Genomic DNA, 15125 nt, shown 5'->3' with positions numbered 1-15125 from the left:
TAAGTAAAAATTTAAGTAAAAAAATCAAAATAGAAATTGAAAAAAGTCAAAAGCCTAGAAGAACTTTCAGTAGGAAAGGCCCACTCATCCCCTCTCCCATGCCTCAGTGGATCCTCCAGAGGTTGGTTTTTCCACCAATTCGGTTTTGAGTTCTTCTGTCTGTTCTGGCGATCTTCATATCCCTAAATCTGTCCTTTGATCATGCTTTGATTTCTTAACGAATCGGTGGTAGAAAATGTCTAAAGACTCCTGCTAATGAAAGCTGGGGCCTGGCCCACTCCTCCAGTGTCCACCCTCCCTTTTCCCTGATCCAGGGTTTAAGAGTCTAGTTATTTTTTATTATTATTATTTTATTATTTTAGCTCTTCCTTTGTTCACCTGGGATGTTCACCTATTAAACCTTTGATGACGTTGTGTTCCATGAAGGTTAAGGAAGTTCCCGGCTCCCCTCCCCTACAGATAAGCTGCTTCTGCCCTCCCCTCCTAAGTGCCTCCCGCTTCTGTCCAGCTACCAGCACCGGCACATTTTCAAAGCTATTTACATTTCAATTCCAAGCTGTAACCACAACCATCCAGGTTGACAACTAAAGTCGAAAACCGGAAAATGGGGTTTACACACCATATGACTGTGGAGACATTCATGAATTCACTCACCCGTGAGGCCACGCTCTGTTTAGGGACTGAAGATTCAACAAGAGAAAAACAGAGACCAAGTCCCTATCCTCAGGAAGCGTGCAGTTGAACATGAAGAACGACAGCCAACAGGGAGACGTTCTCCAAGGGCAATGAAACAGCACGCTGCTGGAACGCAGAGTCATGGGCAAGGGGCTCTAAATTGAGTGGTCAGGGAAGGCTTCTCGGAGGTGGCATTTAAAACAGGGCTAAACCACAAAAAGTCACAAGCTGTTCTCCCAGTGGTGTGACTCACAACTCACCGTCCTGAGATCTCAGAACCCAATGTCTCCTAAGAGTAACAAACCTCCTACCTATTACAGTAATAGCTACCTTGACCACCTCCCCTTGATTACCTTTGCAGATGGAGAACACATATCCTCACAAGGAATCCTATTTGCTTTCCAGAATGTTCTGTTTGGACGTTGCCCTAGAAAAATCTGCCTCCCTTCCACTTTTCCACCTTGATGCCTTTGGGAACAGTGTGGAGGCATTCTGCCCCTGATTTGGGTCCCTGCAGACAGGTAAGAACTCTGATGCCTCACCTCACCCAGCCGACTCCTTTCTCTAAGCACCAGGGTGGGAGTGAGCGGGAGCCACCAGATTGCTGCAGGCGCTGCCAGGGAGATACCATCCTGCAGGGTAATGGGGCCTCCTACCCCTCCAGAACCCTCCCCGGGTTTCGTCCATAAGATCACCAGCCAGGTGTCAGAACCCAGGATCCAGAGTCTTGGCCTTTGCAACGTAGCCCTTCCCAGTAGCCCCAATGTAGTGAGTGGACAGTACCTGTTGGAGGCAGAGCGCTCCTGAGAAGGCCTGGGCTGGCTGGAATCCCAGGAGAACTGCTGGGACGCTCCCAGGTGGTCTCTGGTCAAAGAAAGAAACAAAATCGTTTTCAGAATTTCATAGGGTAGAACCAAAGAAGGTCATAGGACAGAACTAGATGGTCAGAGCTTAAAACAATAGTCATGGCCGGTCACCTTGCTCCCTAACCCCAGGACTCAGGAGCCTGTGCTTTGCTCCCACACCCTTCCCACCTCCCATGATGACAGATCTTCTCTTTGCCAGGGACCCTTCTCTGAACAGCTGTAGCCTCCTGGTTGGGAGCCACTGAACCGTTCCCCTAGTGCCCCTCCCTCTCTTATCCCCTGAGGCTACCAGTTCATGCACCCCCTGCAACGCTTCTGTCGCTAGTCCTGGAACCCTAGCTGACAACTGGGCATTTCTCCCCAAATACCACTATCCCTGAAAGCACAGAGGAAGGGGCACTGGCCCGGGGGTCATACAGACATGGTCGCTCCAAAGGACCTCCAAAGGACTTCCAAAGTCCTTCCCGGTTCTACAGTTCTGTGTCTTGTTTGAATTATAATTGCTGCATCTGACTGGCTACCTCTTCTGATGCCCAGCCATGCAGTCCAGCCAGAAATAAGCCTAGTACTACAGCTGTATCATTGTCTCCTAAACACTACCTTACCTATTTCACCACCGTGAGCAGAGACTACTCATAAAATTATCTAGTGATGAAAAGAATAATACTTTCTCACTATAAACAACTGGATAACACAGAAAAGCACAAAGAAGAAAAAAACTATCACCCATAATCCCACAACTTGGCACTACCAACGCTTTGGTATCTACATGTTGATTTGTTTTCTAGTCATATATACAACTTTAAAACAAAACAAAATCATACTGTACATTCTTTTCACATTATCGACTTTTGTGAGTAGCTTTCTAAAATCACGAAAAGGGACTGGAGAGTACAGAGGTTAGAGTCTATTAACAACAATGAGTCTAGAAGCAGACGACCTGGGTTTGAATCCCAGCTCTGCCTCTTACCACCCGTGTAAAGTATAACCTTGGCCAAGCTAATTGTCCTCTCGGTGCCTCAGTTTCCTCCACTGTAAATGAGATCAATAATGACATCCACCCAAGGCAGTCGCTGTATTCAGGCCAAATGCACACATACAAGCTCTTAGCATAAAGTTATTTTTAAAGTTAGCCGAATGTATGAGTGTAATCTTAATCAAAAAATTATATTACTGAAAATTCAGTTGTTTCAAATATTAAAAATAAAAACAAGCAAAATGCTTTCAATGGCTTCTCTCAATTAGAATACAAGAGAACTGGGTTTTTGCTTCACCTCTGCCTCTAAGTTGCTGGGAAGCCCAGGGCAAGTCGCTCTACCTCTCTGGTCCTTCCAGTCTTCATCCACAAGGAAGGGGTTGGGCTAACTGGTTTTTAAGGCCCTACCACTCCTGCCCTCCAGCTTTGATTGATGGTCTTAAAACCTTAAGACCCATTTTTAAGGTTTAAGGTGCTTATGGCTCTAGAAGTTAGGTAGTAATATGATCCCTTCATGTCTTAAGGGACAGAAAACAGAACGGAGGGCAAGTGAGGGAAGCGGCAGGGAGGATTTGACCAGGAACGAGAGCAGTGGGGTCTTTCATGAGGAACGGGCGGAAGAGCAGGCCCAGTGGCCTCCCCGAGGGAGGAGGGACGTGGCCGGCTGGCACTCAGACACCAAGACTCTGAGAATCTACCAGGAAGACCACTCCTACTCGGAGGCCAAGTGCAGTGGAAAGCATTCCAGGCCTGCTGCACATAAGCTGACCTTTGGAAGTAGCTGACCCTGTATCTTGGCTTTCTTTTAACTCTAAAATGAGGATAAAAATGGTACCTAAATAGAGTTATGTTAGCCTGAAATGGGTTAACCTGTGTAAAGTGTTTAGGATGACATCAGTACACAGTAAGTGCCTTTATCGGCGATAAATAAAACAAACAGATAAGCCAAGCTGGATGAGTAAATGTAGTGGAACTTAGATGAGAAAACAGCCTTCATAAGAAGTGAGATAGGCTCTCCCAGGAAGCAGACACGCCACACAGCCTCAGCCGGTTTCCAGAGGCCTCTGCCTGCTGGATCGGCTCTACTTGGAGGCCACACTGTCACTGTCACCCCCACTTGCACAGGGTCCAGCTCAGCTTCTCCTCTCTAACCTGGCCCCTGGCGCTCCTAGGGCACAACCTCCACAGCTTCACCAGCTCCCCCCACGTCCCACCACCCACATCCAATCAGTTCCTGGGGCCTGGGGGCACCCCTCCATCACATCTCTCACCTCCTCACCTCTTCTCCACCTCACTCCTAAGTGGTCTCCCTGCTTCCTGTCTCTCCCACTTAAAATCAGTCCACACACAGCTAGCAGACTGCTCCCCTGGAGCCCCACTCTCACTGCAGGCCACGCACTAGCAAAAAACCCTTGCTAGCTTATTTCCAACATGGTGCACAGAAGAAAGTCCAAACTTTGTAGCCCCCGCCCCACCTCCTAGCAAGGCACCCCAGTCTGTCCAGATTGACTTCCTATTGACATCTAGTTAACTCCACTTGCTGGTCTTGGAACATGCCTTTGCTTGGATGTCAGAATTTTGTCCATCAAATCGCAACTAAAACGCCTCTTCCACCATGCAGCCTTCCTAGATTGCTTTTTTCCTTTGCTGTCAAACCCCAAACTCTCTAGAGGGGACACTGTACTACATCACCCAGATGCCCCCAGCTGGAGAGGCTCATCGCGGACTCCTTGGAGTACTGCCCTTGGCCAAAGGAGCTGCGTTGCCCAAGGTTATGCCTGGGGTAGGGGAGTAGGAGGTGCTGCATATCCAAATGGCGGTCAAGACAGAGATGGGGGGGAAGAAGGGAGATAAAGACCCACCAATCCCCTTGCCTCAAGGTGAACAATTTCAAAGGGCCATCCAGCTGAGAGTTGCCCACTGGGCTGGCTAAGGCCTTTCTTGTAACTGTACTGCAATGTTGCTTCCTTCCCTTCACTGGGGGGCTGCTCCCAAGACCACACCCCCTACTGAACCTCCTGCACGTAAATCTGTCTCAGATTTGTCTGACAGCCTGGCCTAAGAATCCCTGCTCCCCGTCCCACAACATACACATTCCATCCAGCTCCTTCCAGGGAATCAGCACTTTGCCCCACCTCTTAGCACAGATTTTAATCTTGACATCTATCTTATCTTGAGGGCAGAATCTGTGGTTGGCTCCCCCTTTCAAACATAGCACCTCGCTTGAGGGCAGACAGGCAAACAGAAGGATGGACACTGATGGCTCAATGTAGATCCCCATCTGACGCGTCCTTCTACTCTCTAGGGATAAACAGACAGTTCCATTCTCCTAGAAGTAGTCAAGTTCCCCCAGAGAACCATCTCCTTTGTGGTGTAGCTTCCACCTCTTTGGTGGCTAATACCACTGACCTTATTTCGAAAGAAGAACCAGCAGCTCTTTCTGTCAGTTCCCAGTTTGCTGGGAACTGGACTTCTAAAACTGCCCTACACTCGCGGGCCTGTGTCACTCATAGGCCTCCCAGAAGCTGGAGTCCCTTTTCCCCATAAGTATTGTATCTCTCTATACAGCGTCCACCAGGGCTCCAGCAGGGACAATGCAGCTTCCTGAAGGATTCGTCCCTCCTGTCTCCCAGTCTTGGCCTGCTCTGACCAATCCAAAATACAAAGCCCCGAGAGCCTGGAGCAGGAATGGAGCCAGGGCAGGCCAGGCGGACATCTGGAGAGAGCCACCAGGGCTCTGGCTGACTGACCTCACTAGCAGCAGGAAAAATCAACCCAGATGACCATACCACCCAGAGGGAGGAAGAAGCCATTTCCAGGCAGGTCTTTTCCAATAAAAAACTTGCTGATCTATTTATAGCACACCAGGTTCCTTGACCGAGCGAAAGCAAATCTGAAGTGACAGCTTGGAGGTCATGTTACTCTGGATTGAGGTCCTTTTGCATTCTCTGGGGTTCCATCCCTAGAGTTCTACATCATTCCAGGTGACCATGCAGATTCCTAACAGAGTCGCTGCCATGCAGGTTCCAAAGTCTCTGGGGGCGCAGTGAGGTCAGAGTGGAAGAAGTGACAATGCTGTGCTCCCAGAGAGCCTCTGCCCATCCAACGCAATTCATGAGAAACACATTTTTTTCCTAAAGGCAATTCCAGCTTAATTCGGACTTCTGCTGAAACCAGGGAAGCCAAACACACACACATGAACTGATCATGGATCAAACTGTGACGGTACAAGTCAGAAATTTTTATTTCCCCATCAGTGGATTACAGTGGCTGCGCCTGGCAAACTAAATCTTTTAAAGAGAGAGTACACTTTAAGGGTGGAAAGTGATGTAAATCTGGGTTTCAGACCACAGATGTGCCAACTTAATATTAGGTTGGTGCAAAAGCAATTGTGGTTTTTGCAATTATTTTTAACCTTTTAAATTGCAATTACTTTGGCACCAATTTAGTAATAACAACAACAATGGGAATACTAATAATAAAACAGTAAATGAGGCAGGAGTTACTAATTTTAAAGTCACTTCTAGACTTCATTTCCCCCTTGTTAAGACCTAACCCTGCGTGTACTAGAGGTATTGGCTTCCAGTGCGAAAACCACAAGGAGCCCCTGGATGTCGGCCACTGGTGATGGTGATTTGCCCACCAGTAAGTCTCCGCCCCACATATTCCCCTGATCTCCCTGACCCCACCCACCAGTGGACAGCTGCTCTTGATTGGTCCATTTCCTTGGCTGTGTGGTTGCTCTCTGCTGCCCCAGTGGGTATGAGGTGAAATAACCACAGGTACCAGCCCAGGGGGAATTGGGCTTTCCTATCCTGGCTAGAATCTGAGATTCCTGAAGTCTCCTCTTTGCCTCTCTTCCTTTTCCTTGTCTGGTGGTGGCCCCAAATGTGGCTTCTCTCTTGGCAGCTATTTTCCTCACCAACAGGGTCTGCTACTCTGCTCAGGTTTCCCTAAGCAGACAGATGGCAGGCAGCCCTGCTGCGCCTTCTTCCGCCACTGTCCTTCCTCCCCTGGAAGCTGGATTGCCACCAGGCTGCCCTGTTCTGCTTGGCCATGTCCTTTACCCCCACCAGGAAGGCAAGTCCCAGGAGAATCACAGCAGTCCCCATGCCCCAGGCCAGGAGTGGGGCCGGCCCCATCAGAATGCAAGCTGCAGCGAGCCGTGGGAGCCCATCAGCATCTGGGGGTCCTTCTCAGCTCTCCCTTGGGACACTGAGCAGAAGAGGCTCTGGTCCCCTCCTACATACCAGTGTTTCCTCAGCCCCTGGCTTTGCAGTCACCTTCCAGTTAGGGGTCTCTGGCTAGAGACATCCCGAACCCCTTCCCCAAATTAAATGAAATTGGGCCTCTAACCATGGACTCTCAGCAGAAGAGGAACTACTCCTCTCTGAACAGCCATTTGTGCCTGGCCCACCCCAAGTCCCCCAACATTGGGTGTCACCTTCAGTGGCCACAAAATATCTATGAAATGGGTGCTATTGTTTCTAATTTTTGATGGGAGAAACCGAAGCATCAGTGAGAAACAGTAGAGCTGAAGCTCAGTCTGATAGCAAAGACCAGCACGTGCCGGCCACACCTCTGAGCTCTGCTGGGGCTCTGCAGCCAAACTGTGTTGTTTTAATCTATATGCCACTCTCGATTTGAGGACCACCTTCAAAATTAACATTATTATAGTAATTTAACATAATATTTATTTTAATGCTAGAAATAGAATCTAAACTATGATAGATATTTAATACATTAAATTATTAATTATAGTATTAATATATTATTTTTTATATTGTTATTTATTAATTATTATTATATTTGAAGGCCTAGTCTATGTCTGGCACTGTCCTGGGCACTGAGGATACTGCACGGACTTTGACAGGTTAAACTCCCTCTGCCTCCTTCAACCTACATTCCAGTAGTAGTAGTCACCATGCTATTCTATTTTTGAAAATCAATATAGAAAATTTTTGATGGATGAAAATTTAAAGTTTTTCTAATGGGACTGGTGGGAGGAAATCATGGCAGGAGATAAATAATAAGTCAAACATATCAGGTTAGATAGTGGTATGCACAAAAGAGAATAAAGCAGGGAAGGGGGATAAAAAGCATTGTCAGAAAGGGGTGTAATTTTGGTCAGGCGGCTAAGGAAGGCCTCACTGAGAAAGGCACGTTTATTATTAAGTATCTATTGCTGCCATCACGAATGACCCCAAACTTAGCAGCTTATATCAACAAGCATTTCTGATCACGTGGGCAGAGTGAGTCGGGATCCAGGAGCGGCTGAGCGGGGGGGTTGTGGCTCAGGCACCCTATGAGGCCGCAGTCAGTATATTATCTATTGCATCACCTGAGGGTTTGACTCGGCTGGAGAAGCCACTTACTTCTAAGATGGTATATCCACATGGATGCTGGCAGGAGCCAAAGTTCCTTGTCACACGGCCGCTCACACCGTGGCAGCTAACTTCCCCCAGAAGGAATGAGATGAGAGGGCAGAAGCCATGTCTTTTATTATATAACCTAGCCTCAGAAGGGACACTCCACCATGACTGCCAGATTCAGCTGGTCACACAGCCCAGTCCTGGCAGAAAGTGCGAGGGACTCATAAGAACGTGTGTGACGGCAGTGGGGGGAGCAAGCCATGCATGTATCTGAGGGAAGAGAATTCCAAGCACAAAGGCAGTGAGGTGGGCACGTGTCTTTTATCTTCAAACAGAAGCCAGGAGGGCGGCATGGCTGAAGAGGATATAGGCAGAAGCAGAAAAGGTCAGAGGTATCAGGGACCAGACTGAATTATCCAGGGCAGCGGTTCCCAAAGTGGAGTCCCCAGGCCAGCAGCCTCAGCTTCACATGGAAACTTGTTAGACATACACGTTCCCGGCCCTACCCAATTCCTGAATCAGAAGCTCTACGGGTGGACCCCGTGATCTGTAACAACCAGCCCTGCAGATGTTCTGGTGCACACCCAGCTTTGAGAATCAAAACTCTATAGAGTCTTAAAGATCATGGTAAGGACTCTGGCTTTTATTTTGCATGTAGGCACAGCCATTGCAGAGCTCTAAGCAGAGAAGTGACATGATCCAATGGCTGCTATTGTGCCAGGACCTGCCTCTGAGCAGGCTTCCTGAACTAAGCTACCACATGCCCTCAGCACATCTGGTGCCCTAGATGTATCACTTGTGAATATTGCCTCTTCCCGTCCGGCCTGTCACTCCTCCAGAAGTCAGATAAGGTTGCTCTTCCCTAAGTCCTTCCAGAAGGAGCAGCAGGAGCTACCGAGTGTGCCATGAGTGGCACAGGGACCATCCGGGTGTCTTTGCAGTTGGCACAGGAAACACGACCTCCACCAAGAGCTGAGACGCTGTGGGATCTGGGGGTGTCTCACGTAGGTAGGGTCGGGGCCAGGGGTACACAGGCAACCACCTCCCACCCCCAGCTCTGGAGCCGTAGTCCTCCAAGCTGGTTGAAGATCCTGTGGGGACGGATATAATTCCTGAATGATCTAGTGACACAAGGAAGAACAGCTTGGCTGAAGACATTCTTGCTGGTGAGGCTTCACCCAGATTCCCCTACTGTGGGGGATTCCACAACGGCTCTAAACCCAGCTCCGAATGCTACACGCAGGGGCAGCCTTCAAGATGGGCTTAAATTGAGTTGCGCTGCCCTAACTTCACAGCACTACAGCATCACCTGCAGGGCTGATGAAAGCAGATCACAGGGCCCCAGTCCCAGAGTTTCTGATTCAGGAGGTCTAGGGAGGGCATTTCTAACAAGTTTCCAGGGGGTGGCGATGCCGTCTCCCGGGCACCAAATACAGCAGGCATTTAGTAAGCAATGATGAATGAAGACTCGGCGCAAAGCAACTGTTAGAACTCAGTTTGATTGCACAGCCAATGGCTGGCTGATTTGAAAAATGAGTGTGTGAATGTGTGTGGGTGTAGATAAAAAGACAGAAACGGATGGAAAGACAGAGAAGGGCCAGGGAGAGCAGGCAGAGACCCGGTACCCCTCACAAAGCATGAATTACAAGTGTGCTTCCCATAGCATGAATAACAAATCAAGCAAGCAACCCAATCTAAAAAGAGCGAAGACCACACATGGGCGGTTCACAAGAAAAATGATTACAAATGACCAATAAATAAAAGCTGCTCAGTCTCGCTCAAAATTGGAGAAGCACAAACTAAGACGACACCAAGACACTGTTTTTTTACCCATTGGATATATAACATCTTTCAAGACTGATAATTCCTAGTTTGCAAAGCTGAAAAGCAGTCTGGGAATGTCTCTGAAAGGCAGTGTGAAGATAGCTATTAACATCCCCAATGCACATTCTCCTTGACCGAACGACAGTTCTAGGTGTACAATGACATAAGTATAAAGACATGTTTTGGAGCATTTTTTGTTAGAGGGAAAAAATACTCTGGAGAAACACCATGAATGCCCACCAATGAGGGACTGATTATGCTGTGTTAGCAGGATAGCATTCTGTGCAGCTGTTGCAGTGAATGAGGTACATCTGGGAGTGTCATGCACAGCATTCCCAAAGCACACTGCCACGTGACCAGTGTACAAAGGCTCTCAGGTGCATTTAAAGACCACACAAGAATGTGATGCTGGTTAATTCTTAAAAATGAAACCAAAGCAGAAAGACTCTATTTTTATGGTGCATCCCATTTCAATGGTTTACCAAGAACATGAGAACTTCCCATGAAAGAGAGACAAAACTGTACAGTGCTGGTGCAGGAATAAAGAGAAAAATCGACAGAAAAAGAAAACCAAGAAACAAACCCTGGCAGACTGGTTTAGTATAAAGAGGCACTTTTCAGGGTGATGGTGAAAAGCTGATCAGTCAGTAAGTGCTGTTAGAAAGATAGATCTATTTCTCACATATTTTCCGAAATTAAATGCTATCTGAATTAAAATTAAGGGAGGGGAAATAAAAAAAAAAACGGTCCATGAATGTTAGAAGAAATATTACCTTCTTTTGCTGGCAAAGGCCTTTTTAAAGCGTAACCTCAAAAGGCAGAAATCGGGGCTGGCCCGGTGGTTCACGTGGTTAGAGTTCCACGCTCCTAACTCCGAAGGCTGATGGTTCGATTCCCACATGGGCCAGTGCGCTCTCAACCACAAGGTTGCCAGTTCAATTCCTCAACTCCCGCAAAGGATGGTGGGCTCTGCTCCCTGCAACTAAGACTGAACACGGCACCTTGAGCTGAGCTGCGGCTGAGCTCCCAGATGGCTCAGTTGGTTGGAGCGCGTCCTCTCAACCACAAGGTTGCCAGTTCGACTCCCTCAAGGGATGGAGGGCTGTGCCCCCTTGCAATTAACAATGGCAACTTGACCTGGAGCTGAGCTGCGCCCTCCACAACTAAGACTGAAAGGACAACAACTTGAAGCTGAACGGCACCCTCCACAACTAAGATTGAAAGGACAACAACTTGACTTGGAAAAAAGTCCTGGAAGTACACACTGTTCCCCAATAAAGTCCTGTTTGCTTCCCCCTGCCAAAAAAAGGGCAGAAATCATAGAAGGTAAAGATTGGCTAAACTCTCTAGAAAAATAGAGTTTAGAAAAATCACACTCAGAATTATAAAACATCATTAAACAAGTACAGTCACCTGCTATACATGATAAAGGCTCTTCTCTAGGAACTGTCCAAACCCCAGAGCACTTCCTGTGCAGACCCCGATCACAGGGGAGTGCCTGCTGGGCCACTGAGAGTATCGTACACAACATGTCTTGGGGGGGTCAGGGGGGCAGAGTATCTCCCTCTCACTGTCAGTGACCATTTTCTGCTAAATGGCTGCTACAGAAAAAGGACAAGTCTGCAGAGAAAACAAATATATGACGTAAACCCAGAGAAAGAAGGGAGGCATTAGACATCACAAGGTCCCAGAGACAGGACGCTCAACTCAGCACCTGATTTTCTAGTCCCGAAGCCGGGGCTGCTATGAGATGCCCCATACCCTCTAAAATGTCCGTTTTCATAAGCTAGTTGAATGGGCCTCTATTCCCATAACAAGACAACCCCTGCCCACGGTCACCCACGGAACTACAATGCCCTACAAATGGCCAGCACCAGCCCAGAGGCCATTACATCCGCATCTGCCATACACTTCTGTGAACATGCTGACTGTGGCTTCTTCACATGCCCCAAGTAGGTTGTCCATAATCTCTGCATGGAAAAGTCATACCACTCAACTGTTCAGAAGCTTCTCTTCCCAGGAAGTGGTATTTTCCACTCACTCATCACCTTTCTATTTGTTTCCTGAGAAACTCGGCATTTACGGACTTCAATCGCTCTGCATTGCTGATCCATAGTTAGAAGACTTTCCAGTAAAAGGTGTGACTTTACATTTAGAAATAATGCTCGAAATCACTAAGAGTGTTGCTTTTCACAAGACGGAGGAAACTGTCAGAAAGAGCTATGGTTATTTTGGGAAGTAAAAATAAGTAATCATCTCTCTGAGGTGCAGCCACAAAACCACGTCCAAGCTGCTGGATTCCTGAGGAAGGCCAGGCAGCCCCCTCCACAAAGGGCCCCAGCAGCGCCTTCAGGCATGTAGGAGAATCCTTATCGTGAACCAACACAGCAAAATGTATAGAAATTCTGGGTGAAATAAGCTATTCTCAAACATCCAGAAATGGCATTCAAGATAGACGAGACCACACAAAATGGGGAAGAAAAGAGGTAGCATTTTAGAGTTGAATGAAGTAAGGTTCCTCGGGAAAGGGCATGAGTAGGTTGATATAACCTCTCTGCAAGGAAGCCTGGAAGTCCCATCCATTTAGGGAAATGCTGGAATGCTACACGCAGGGGCCGCCTTCAAGATGGGCTTAAATTGAGTCACGCTGCCCTAACTTCACAGCATTACAGCATCACCTGCAGGGCTGATGGAAGCAGATCCCAGGGCCCCAGTCCCAGAGTTTCTGACTCAGGAGATCTAGGGAGGGCATTTCTAACAAGTTTCCAGGTGGTGGTGATGCTGCTCTCCGGGAACCCCTCTTTGAGAACCACAGGTCTAGAGGAAGACGAGGAAGGGCAGAAGTCTCTGCAACAGTCCAGGTGTTGGAGGTAGGGCCATTAAAAAAATTTTTTTTTTTTTTTTAAGGCACAACAATTTAAACAACTCACAAATTCCTCCTGACTTGAAAGCACTCACTGCTTATGCCATTTCTTCCTGAAAACTGCAGCGACTATTTAAGTTGGCCCGAGAGATCCAGAAAAAGAAAACTGAACCTAACAGGACAGATGTTCTAAGAGCAAAGAAGAGATCTACCAGGACCACAAATAGTTAGGGTGTCATGGAATCCTCTTGAGGGTTTCTTCTCCTGCTCTAAAGCCCGCGAGCTAAGATTTTGTATTTGCATGCCTGGTAATAAGAATTCACTCTTGGTGTGCACGAGGTGAGCCAGCTGGGCAGGTAGGGATGTGGTGTCCCAAAGCACTGAGTGCTCCCCGGCCCTTTCTGCTTTGTTCCCCAAGACTGTGCCCTTTTCTGTAGTGTCCTCCATGTTTATTTATCAGCAGCAAAAAGCAAGGGAAGACTTTATCTGTGGCAAAGAGGCTGGGGGGTGGGGGGTCTCCTACCATACAAAAATGACCAGGGCCCTTTCAGGCTCCCGTCTGTGCAGCTCAGCCCTGGAAGAAACCTCAGAACACAGGCCACTTCTTTAGAAGGGCAGACGAGGACGGGATGTTATGCTGGGGAAGGGGAAACAAGAGAAGGCATTAGAGCTCAGCTCCCGTCCTCTCCTCTATTTCAGAGAAATTATTTTTATCCTACGTGTAAAAGTTAATACAGATCCAGGGAGAAACACTGGAAAACACCGAAGAGAAAAAGAGAAAATAAAAGTCCTCCCTAATCCCATGCTCAGAAAGAATCACTGCAAACAAAAACCTCCCCCACACCTGAATGGGAGTGGAGGGCACCCCAGCCAGCAGGAACGAGGGACAGAGAAGTGGCAGCAGAGAGCTGGGCCCTGTCTGCACGGCCACTAGGTCTGTTCCTTGAGGAAAATAAAGAGCTTGAAAGGGCTTTCAAAACCAGCCCAATCCTCCTTTTAGAGATGGGGGAGTCGAGACTTCCAGACAGTGGGATGCAGGGAGGAACGGACTAACCCAGACACGAGCAGAGCAACGGGCATGATCTCCAGCCACGTCCTCTCCGGGATACTCAAGAGAAGTCAAGAGAAGGATCAGAAGGATCTGGAAATCTATTGCTTTATGTGTCTCTTTTCGGTACTGTCTAAAAGCTTTTCTACACTGACTTCCGGAACCACCAGAATTCTGGGACCCAGGCAGCTATTTTAAGCCAGAGCCTATGCCCACATTCACTGATATAGGCTGACAATGCAACAGGAAAGCAGGCCACCTTTCCTGCTGTTAGTGCTACCTGAGCCTTACACGGGAGATGTAGGTGACAGATTGTGCTTCTCCAGGGCATCATGGAGGACATAATACCACTTGCTTGGCTTAGCAGTGTCCAAAGAGACCACTAGTGGCATGTTATGCTGGGGCATGGGAAGTATACTGGTTTCCTGGCGCTGCCCCCAAATACCACAAGCTAGATAGCTTAAACAATAGAACTGCATTATGTCACAGTTCTGGAAGCTACAAGTCTGAGGTCAAGGTTAGCAGGGTTGGTTCCTTCTGAAGAATGTGAGGGAGACTCTGTTCCAGGCCTGTCTCCTGGTTTCTGGTAGCCTTAGCCATTCCGTGGTTGATGGATGGTGTTCTCCCTGTCTTCATATCTTCATCCCTCTGTGCCTGTCTCTCTGTCCAAATTCCGCTTTATGTAAGGACCCCACGTGTTGGATCAGGGCACACCATGGTCTCGTATGACCTCATCTTAACTTGATCAGCTGCAAAGACCCTACATCCAAGGTCACATTCACAAGTACTGTGGGGTTAGGACTTCAACATCTTTGGTGGCAGAGGGGCACAGCTCAACCCATAGCAGGAAGCATATGGGGACACTGGGATGCCGGGGTGGGGGTTGAGTTAACACATGGAGTAGATCTGGGGCAAGAATGTCTTGATGAATAAATGACAGAGGCGTCCGGGGATTCAGCAGCAGAGGGTCTGGTTTGCGGCAGGGCCCAGAAGGGCAGCAAGGAGACTGACCATCAGGGACCAGAGGACAGCTAAGCCCCAGCTCTACTGCAGGTCCCAGAGGGCATCCAGGCAGAGCACATGAAAACACTCAGACTGCTTGTGAAAATGATGAAAATTTTCTGTGCCAGTTGCAACACTGCTTTGCTCCGACCTCCTACCCCAAGAGCCCCGACACCAGCACCCCCTACTAGGACCGCGAAATGGCCACTAAAGGGTTAATGCCTGGGGTGGGGGGCAGGACCCCCTCCAGCATATTTTTCCCACCGTCCATCCCTGTGCCAGACCACCTGATAATTCCCCCACTCTCACCCGGTACGGGAGCTATTTCCTCTTGGGCTGAGCCTCTCTCTGCGCATGCAGTCAGGCAGTTCCCACAGCTGGCAAGAGGGCAGGAGCTTCACTCAACAGCAATGTCCGGGAGGCCTGCTGTGTACAGGCCCATCTTACGATCTGTCCAAGGACGCCAGGACCCTTCAGAGTAGGGTCTCCGTGGCCCTGC

At 48.4% G+C, this 15125-nt stretch overlaps 1 protein-coding gene across 13 annotated transcripts in view; it reads right to left on the bottom strand.

Annotated features, from left to right (window-relative positions):
- Positions 1–15125, bottom strand: part of GAS7 (growth arrest specific 7) — a 209415-nt gene that overhangs the window by 57307 nt on the left and 136983 nt on the right. For 12 of the 13 annotated variants that reach the window (XM_019755227.2, XM_019755228.2, XM_074320748.1 and 9 more), the window contains one exon: positions 1459–1539. In XM_019755227.2, the coding sequence (XP_019610786.1) occupies positions 1459–1539 (81 nt within the window). Of the gene's footprint in view, positions 1–1458; positions 1540–14935; positions 14985–15125 lie in introns of those variants that run through there. The other variant, XM_074320753.1, reaches the window with a different exon arrangement.

This window comes from Rhinolophus sinicus, linkage group LG15 (genome assembly GCF_036562045.2).
Source record: "Rhinolophus sinicus isolate RSC01 linkage group LG15, ASM3656204v1, whole genome shotgun sequence".
Lineage (NCBI taxonomy): Eukaryota > Metazoa > Chordata > Mammalia > Chiroptera > Rhinolophidae > Rhinolophus > Rhinolophus sinicus.
The sequence above is the reverse complement of the archived record's forward strand: the minus strand, read 5'-3'. Positions and strand labels throughout refer to the sequence as shown.